General features: G+C 36.5%; 2 protein-coding genes across 4 annotated transcripts in view; one reads left to right on the top strand and one right to left on the bottom strand.

Moving 5' to 3' along the window:
- LOC111482970 (cytochrome c1-2, heme protein, mitochondrial) overlaps window positions 1–3,217 on the top strand; it is a 6,203-nt gene extending 2,986 nt beyond the window's left edge. For all 3 annotated transcript variants that reach the window (XM_023129020.1, XM_023129021.1, XM_023129022.1), the window contains exons 4-8: window positions 950–1,229; window positions 1,440–1,511; window positions 2,309–2,425; window positions 2,572–2,637; window positions 2,719–3,217. In XM_023129020.1, coding sequence (XP_022984788.1) covers window positions 950–1,229; window positions 1,440–1,511; window positions 2,309–2,425; window positions 2,572–2,637; window positions 2,719–2,835 — 652 coding nt within the window. In that variant the 3' untranslated portion in view covers window positions 2,836–3,217. The remainder of the gene's footprint in view (window positions 1–949; window positions 1,230–1,439; window positions 1,512–2,308; window positions 2,426–2,571; window positions 2,638–2,718) is intronic.
- A 3,040-nt stretch (window positions 3,218–6,257) lies between these two features.
- Window positions 6,258–7,200, bottom strand: LOC111482951 (dof zinc finger protein DOF5.7-like). Its single transcript, XM_023129000.1, has one exon. The coding sequence runs from the start codon at window positions 7,126–7,128 to the stop codon at window positions 6,283–6,285; it is 846 nt and encodes a 281-aa protein (XP_022984768.1). The 5' UTR covers window positions 7,129–7,200; the 3' UTR covers window positions 6,258–6,282.
- Window positions 7,201–8,685: the final 1,485 nt, after the last annotated feature.

Here is an 8,685-nt window from a genome sequence, read left to right as displayed (position 1 = left end):
AAAAAAAAAAAAAAAAAAAAAAAAAAAAAAAAAAAAAAAAAAAAAAAAAAAAAAAAAAAAAAAAAAAAAAATTCCAATTTGCATTTATCAAGAAGGAATTGTTATGACATAAAAAATGAAAAAGAAACAAAACTTGAAGGAGAACTTCAAAGGTAGCCCTTATTTAAATAAGATTCCAACAACTAAGGAATGAATGTTGTTTCTTATCCAAAAAGAGAAAAAAAGAAAAAAGAAAGAAAAATCCTTCAGCAGGAAAGGATTACAAAAGGTTATTCTTACCGGAAAGACAATTACAAGGAATTGTCCCAAAGCAAGAGAGATTAATATTTCTTTCATTTGGTGTATATAATGAAGAAACTGTAATTGCCGACAGGGGAAAAAAACGCCGAAGTGAGCCCCCAACTTGATTATGTCCCAAATTTCAAAGATTGGGAGGAGAAATTATAGAAAATTCTTCCATTTACATTCATTATTGATCCCAGACAATGTCTAAGAAGGTGGAGATAAAGAATTGTCTCTTGAAAGGATTGCAAGAAGTTATCTCATTTGGTTCATATCAAGAAGTTGTAAATACAAAAGGAATTGGTAAGAAAACCTCTTTTGGGAGCCCATATTTTAATGAGATGCTAAAACTCTGCCTCATCTCTACACAAGTTAGCAATGGTTCTTCGTTTTCTTTCCATTCAAGCCTATCAAGGCAAAACTCAATATAAAATTAAACCTATCAAGACAGTGTTGGCCAGAACAACATCCTCCCGTAAGATATTTGCTTCCATATAAAAGGGTTCCAAAGGGCTCAAGTATTCCCTGGAAAACACCAGGTGAGACTGGAATTTTCCAATCTCTCTGCCAATATTTCAATGAGAAGGTGCATCAAACCGAGAAAAGTGGTTCATATTTTCTTATCCAGCAACTTCTTGATGCTCTAAAGCTGATTTTGCTTGTGCAGGATTCGTCGTGGCCATCAGGTTTACCAACAAGTTTGTGCATCCTGTCATTCCATGTCTTTAATATCATACCGTGATTTGGTTGGTGTTGCATATACTGAAGAGGAGACAAAAGCAATGGCTGCTGAAATTGAGGTAGTTGATGGGCCCAATGATGAAGGTGAGATGTTCACTCGTCCAGGTAAACTCAGTGACCGGTTTCCTGAACCATATGCAAATGAACAAGCTGCTAGATTCGCTAATGGTGGGGCATACCCTCCAGATCTGAGCCTTATCACAAAAGTAATTCTTCTTTATCATCTTATAATTTCATAAAGTAAGATTATATATATCCAATCATGGGTTTTGTTCCAATCTTTTTTTTTTCATTTGATGTATATTGTTTCCCCCCTTGGAGATACAAAAAGAAATCACATATATGTATTTAAATAGATTGTAAAGTATTTGCGAATAAACTTTGTCCTGAAGCTATTTTGCCCTTTTCCCTCTCAGGCTCGTCATAATGGTCAGAATTATGTATTTTCCCTTCTTACTGGTTATCGTGATCCTCCTGCTGGCGTTTCGGTAAATTTTAAGCCACTGTACTTCTACTGAATTCCAAAGGATGTTCTACAGTACATCTTGCTAAATAGAGTTGTTGTACATGTGCAATTGTATATTATGGGACTTGTGTGAGTAGAAAATTGTCCTTATTCTGCATTCCTGCTATGTTACATTATTTCATGTGAGCTTACTTTAGTGGGATTAGTTGAGGATGTCTTCTATTTCCTGTCAATTGTGTTATAATGTGTGGGCACAGTTCACATGGAGTAGATATCTGCTTGTTGCACCTCAATATCTGTAGGGTGAAATTAATGTAACAGTAATATTTGTTAGTTTTTAACATGGAAAATGTACATTTCATGTGGCTTCTGAAGCAGCAAGCGGAATGTCAAATTTTGCTTATTTAATTGTAGAAAGTTGTAACTTTCCTCCGTGGTCAATTAGTTAGAACTTAGGTAGCCTATATTTTGAAGTACATTTCATTGTTTTCGAATCATCGGATGTCTTGCATATTTATACTGATTTTGTTTTGTTTGCTACTCCACTCCCCTGTTGGAGTCTGATGGAGTATCTTTTATTCAAGTTTGATTTGTTTTGCTTTTCAAATGAGTATTATAATTTTTAATGAATATGAAATAGCCTTTTATTCTTGTGATCTTCTTAGTGTTACTTATTAAGATAGGAATTGAGTTACAGTTATTCAAAACTTAGGATTGGACACAACTCAAATATTTCCAACCAATAAGCAATCATGGATTATTTTTTCCAGCTTCCGTTAACTCTTCTCAATCCTGAAAACCCCGTGAATGGTTTTGTAGATCCGAGAGGGTCTGCACTATAACCCTTATTTCCCTGGGGGAGCAATTGCGATGCCTAAGATGCTTAATGATGGAGCTGTTGAGTACGAAGATGGTACCCCAGCGACAGAAGCACAGGTTCGTCTGCTAAATATGTAAAGTTTGTAAGTTGCAAAGAATATAAGGATAATGCACAAAACCGCCTGGGCTGACTGAGCATCATCTTTCTGAGTATTGATCTTGTGTACCTTGACTGATAAGTTCCATGTCCCTGTGTAATACAGATGGGTAAAGATGTTGTCTCGTTCTTGTCATGGGCTGCTGAACCAGAAATGGAAGAAAGGAAACTGGTAATTTGCATGCTAAATCAGATGTCTTGTTACACATTTCTATCTCTCTTTTTTGATGTTTTGTGCGATCTTGAATGCCAGATGGGATTCAAATGGATCTTTGTGCTCTCTCTGGCTCTACTTCAGGCCGCATATTATCGCCGATTGAAATGGTCAGTTTTGAAGTCCCGCAAGCTGGTTCTTGATGTGGTCAATTAGCTAGCTGACTTTGAGTTGCGTCTATTATTTTGCTTCTGGGAAGAAGAAATGAATTGGCAATAATTATCTGTTAGAATGTAATGTTTCTTACGAAGCAATTTCTTTTTTGAATCATAGTTGATTTGCAGTGAATGACCTGCAAGTGTCTGAGTTCCTCGTTTTTGATGGAAATAAACTTCATACGCCGAAATTCATTATTTTTGTGGTAATTTGTCACAACAGCTGAACTCTGATATTCATGTTGGATATATTTGTTTGTTGAAACTTTGTATCTGTAAGATTTATGTGATAAAACAAAGAATTGTAAGGGAGGCAGCCTTAGGGGCTGTAATGCCCCCATCAAGGTGTCTATTTGGAGTCCACCAATTAATGTTCTTCGAAATGCTTACATTTTGGCGATGGAGCTGACATGTTTTATCCCCTGTTCGGTAATGTTTTGTTCTTGTTGGTGTTTAGAGGTTCAGCGAAAGCAGAGCTAGTTGCATATATATAATCATTCAAATAAAATCTAGTAAACATTTGATTGATTCGAACAAAGACATAATCTCTGGGTCGTAAGAGTTAATTCTCGAAAGAATAAATGCATTTATAGAAACTTACAATTTATTAATGAAGATTTTGTTGTCGACTATGTCTCTCTACTCAACAACCATATTTTTACTAATCATTAGTTTTCTAGTCAAAATATAAAACTAATGATCGGGTTAATTTAAATTCTCCATTCTTATTTGTTTGTACTTTAATCTTAATTTTACTTCAGTCTGTTTAGAATCAACGGAGTGACACATGCGTGTCACAGTGAGAGCGAGCATTTCGAGATGAATATTTCTAGTGACTTCTTTTGAAATGAGTTTTTCAAGGACACTACCAGACAACATGGGTGTGCCGATTTTGTGTCCTAGCCCGTGTATCGGAGGTTGGATTATGCACATGCTATTCGAAATGTATGCTATAAATGGTTTAGCATGAACATGGGAGAGTCACATGCTCGAGAAAATTTGAAGGGATGGATGTTCAAGATGTCCCATTGAGATGACCGACACATGGGTCAGTTCTTGACGGATGTGTCTGAGTAAGTCAAGATGGCTGAGCTGTTTCGAAACGTGGGATGATATCACAATGCATGGATCGTGTTGTTGGAAACCAAAATGATGATGAGATGCAACATTATTGTGCACAGACAATTGAATATGCACGTGTGTGGCCGAACAAACTTGAATTCTGCACAAGTGGTATTCGATTGACAAAGACAAGACGAACCACAAAACGTGACCAAAATGCAAATGGGGCCTTGTCTTTACAATGTAGAAAAAAAAAAAGTGGTCAAGAAAATTTTTTCTAAATAAATAAAGAAAATTTGGGAACCACAAACATTTTATCTCAAATTTAATGAAAAATTATTATCATCATTTTAAAGGAAAAATATGTGTTTTATATAGAAAATATTTCAATCTTCAAAATTTTAAATAGAAAGAATTAGAGACAAAACTTCAAAAATCTCATAAAGATTTTTTTTACCATTCCTCTTCTTTAGCTTTGCCCACAACATACTTTATACTAGTGTCTCGGAAAAGTAAGAGATCTCATTGTCCGAGATATGCTCTTTAGCGAGGTCAAACTTTTCAGAAGATAACATCCCGACGTTCATATTAACCTACCTCAAACTCTTCACGTTATAGAGCAAAGTCCTCACATTCTCCTCTTTTTCTCTCTCTCTATTCAAACCTAACCATCAAAACCGACCCAACAAAATTTAAAAACAACTTTAAAGAAACCAATGTAACGCCATTCATTTCCACATAACAACACCGTCTTTGATTACTCATTCAACGCAATTAGTATCCTTTATAACGATATCATAATTGTATTGGTGGCAATCCTTGATAGAGATGAGGACCAAAGTTGTTATCTTTAATTTGTGGGTTTTGAAGTTTGATCCATTAATATGTATGTAGAGCATATGGTAAGGTCATGAAGTGCTTGCATACTCTCTAAAACGACAATTTGCAATGCTTACAAAAGCTTTCCCTCACTTCTATCACGTTACTCGCCCCTCTTCATACGTTTCTTCTCTATCCCTCTCTTTCTAACGCCTATGCAATGCATGCACAACCATTTGTTCTTGGTTTGTGTTCGATGAAAGCTAATCGACCATGAAGTTTCAAGATCGTGTCTGTTAAATTTATAATATCGTCTAACTCAATAAGTTTATCATCAAATACTTAATCGTAATGTGTTTATATAAACCCTCAATTGAGGGATTTATGAGAAAGAAACACGAACTTCAAAAGCTTTGTGATGAAGATTGAAGTGTAGACCAACCCTTTTAACCAAATTGTAAAAATGTGAGTCAATAAGTTCCAATTGTTCAAAACCGAATATTAAGCATCACCCAAGCCCACCAATAGTAGATATTGTCCGCTTTAACTCGTTACGTATCGTTGTTAGTCTCACGATTTAAAAACTATCTGTTAAAGAGAAGTTCATTTCGCCTCCCTCTCCAACCAATGTAGAATCTCACAATCCACACTTTGGAGGACCCAACGTTCTCGTTTGCACTCTGCTTAGTGTTTTGACTCTGATATCATTTATAACAGCTCGATGCCATCACTAGCAGATATTATCCACTTTGACCTGTTACGAATTGACGTCACCCTCACTCCTCACTATATTAAGACGATCTCTAGGGAGAAGTTTCACATCCTAAGAAATGTTTCATTCCCCTCTCCAACAAATAGAATAATGGGATGTGACAATCCTGCATTGAGAAGTAATTAACCGTAGAACACTTCTAGAATAAGTTATTAATCATGGTGAGTTTACAGAGCATTTATAAGAGAAGAATTATTAATGTTTTTGGTTTTGTAAGATCAATTGTCGGAAAAACATTGCGATACAAAGTGCTTTTTGTGAATGTTTCATTTCAATCATGAAACCAATGATTCAATACATGGAGATTGAAGGAGAAAGTGATCAAAAAAGAAAGCCAAAACATGTTGCTCTTTCTCACACAACCAGAGAGAGAGAGAGGCAGTATTAGTACAGAGATGGTGAGTTAACTCAGAAGTAGGTCTTAAAAAGAGTGGCTCACTCTCCCACTCCTTCGCTTCTCTTTGCAGTGATGATCCAACTCTAAAATTGACACTTCATTCTTCATTTAATGCAATCCCAAACCCACCAGTTCTTGCAGACATCAACCAACCCAATCCCACAAACCACACTGTGTCTAAAAAGAGGTGCACCCTAACCAACACTAGGTCCTGACATATTGTTCAGTAACCCTCACATTAAGTCTCCCCTCATCCACATTCATCTTTTCAAACAAAATAACATTTGTAACAAAAGACAACATCAGCTAGATGTGACTTACGTTTCATTCTTTTTAGTATCGTTTTTAATCAAACATAAACGGGTAAATTGGATAAAATTGTGGAGAGATCTTTACCATTAGGGCAAGGCAGTGAAATGAAGTAAATCTTCCCAATTAGCTTCAACTCCATTATTATTATACCCACTCCCACCAGCATTGCCGCCTATATTTCTTGAACTGTTGCTTGTAATACTCATTTGATGATGATGATGATAAGAATCATTATTTCCAAAGATCCATTCAGTAGTAGTAGTAGTAGTTGTTGTACCTGTAGCGGCGGCGGCGGGTGTTGAATCTTTTCTAGGATGATTATTATCGAAAAAAGCTTCCTGTTTTGGAGTCTCTAGATTCTGAAACGAAATGGGTTGCAAAATTTTTTGATTTTGATCATGATCTCCAAATATCATACCCAACCGCTGTTGCTGTAATCTCCAATGGAGGTCTTGGTTTAAGTAGCTCAAAGACTCAATTGAAGAAGCAAGCTGCTGGGTGTTGTCGTTTAAATTGTAGAGCCCCATGGATGAGTAATTGGTGGCGGGAATTGCCGTCGCCGCCGCCGTTTCCGTCGCCGCCGTTTGACCAAGAGAGAAGCAAGAACATGGAAACAACGATCCTCCTGTTCCGATGGTACTAAAATCAATGGAGGGTGAGATTCCGGTGAGGAAATTAGAATTAGAGGAAGAAGATTTGAGCTTTTTGTTTTTCCGGCAGCCACCACCGATGGGGATGTTTCTCAAGGCGCCACCTTTGGTCCAATATCGACGGCAGGTCTTGCAAAAGTGGCGGGGCTGAGTGAGATTGTAATTGTTGTAGTAGCAAAATTTGGTGTTGGTGGAATTGCAGCGAGGGCATTTGAGAGGTGGTTGTGAGCGATGAGAATTAGGGTCGTTTTGGGTAATCGGCTGCTGCAATGGGGCCTTCATATTGCTGTCTTCAATGGCGGAAAGCTGCAAAACAGAGAGAGAAGCAAAAGGGAGAGAGGAAAAGACTAAAAAGCTTTGCTTTTTTTATCCTTCTTTTCTTTCACTTTCCCTTTTCCACAACCAAATATACTCAATTCAATGTCTTCATGCAGGCAGGGGCATTATGAATAGATGCTTGTGATTTTCATCAAATACACCTTTCATATATATATATATATATATATATATATATATATATATATATATATATATGTGTGTGTGTGTGTGTTTGTATGTATATATATCGACTTTCGAGAAAATAATAAGTGGTGACGTATATTCAAATTGACTAAACTACTTACCTTAATTTAACGTCGGAAGTTAGAAAGAAATTATAAAAAAATCTCGAGATTTAATGTCTAGTTCTTATATATACTTTTAAAAAAATGTCTAATAAGTACAACTAGTCATATCCCATTATAGTATATTTTAGGGCATTTTTGTCGAGGTGGGTGTAGATGTGATTTTGGTGAATGGTTATACACCCCGTATTGACCTGATATGAAATGATAAAGGCTTATCTAAGATGAAAGCATGAAAGAGGGGTTTGGAATGGGTATGAAACCATAGACAACAGGCCTTGGACAAGTATGACCGTGCGACATCTGTCATGCGGCCATAAGCAACATGTTTTGAAATTTTAGAAGAAATCTTTACCTATAAAATTAAAAATGGTGAGACAAGAAAAAAAAAAAAAATTTGATCATGTGTCAAACAAGTGGGAAATTCAAATACCAAAAATGAACTCACTTTGATTGGAGAGAGGAGTGATTGCCATAGAAGAAGCAGTGCCTTAAAGGTGGATTGTGAGATCAGTTGGAGGGGGACAAAACATCAGGGCATAGAAACCCTTCTCTCTAACAGACGCTCTTAAAAAAAACTTTGAAAGAAGATCCGAGAGAAAAATTTAAAGAGAACGATTGCATAGTAACCAGAGAGTGTATGAAAACACCGTAAAAATAAGAATACATTGGGGGTGGATAAGCATTAATAGCAGTGTTAACATAGCCCCATGCATGGCAATTGGCATATATGTAAGCCTATATAATCTGTATTCATTGGCATTGATATTAGATATCGGTATACCAGAAGTTAGAAGACTGTGTGTTCAGCGTGGGAGCTGATCAGTAATAACTCAGAGCAGGAACACAGAAGTCTGCCACACTGCCTGCAAAAAAGACCTTTCCTTTGTCTCTTTTTTGTTGCCTCTGGTCCCTTTTGACACTATAATCCTCAAATCTATTAACAATTTGTCCGTGGCTGTGATGCCATATCGACTGGAGAGTAAAACGAATTATTTTTATAAGGGTGTGTAAACATTTTCCTAGTAGATGCGTTTTAAAACTGTGAGACTGACGATGATATGTAACGAGTAAAAGCGGTTAATATTTGCTAGTGATGGGTTTGAGCTGTTACAAATGGTATTAGAATTTGACACTGGACGGTGTGCTAACGAGAACGCTGGACTCCTAAGGGGGTGAATTGTGAGATCGCATTTTGGTTAGAGAAGAAAACGAA

This window comes from Cucurbita maxima, unplaced genomic scaffold, assembly GCF_002738345.1.
Source record: "Cucurbita maxima cultivar Rimu unplaced genomic scaffold, Cmax_1.0 Cma_Scf00008, whole genome shotgun sequence".
Classification (NCBI taxonomy): Eukaryota; Viridiplantae; Streptophyta; class Magnoliopsida; order Cucurbitales; family Cucurbitaceae; genus Cucurbita; species Cucurbita maxima.
The sequence above is the reverse complement of the archived record's forward strand: the minus strand, read 5'-3'. Positions and strand labels throughout refer to the sequence as shown.

Excerpts from the sequence above, each read along its gene's own strand:
- LOC111482951 (XM_023129000.1), bottom strand. The coding sequence starts at position 7,128 with ATGAAGGCCCCATTGCAGCAGCCGATTACCCAAAACGACCCTAATTCT.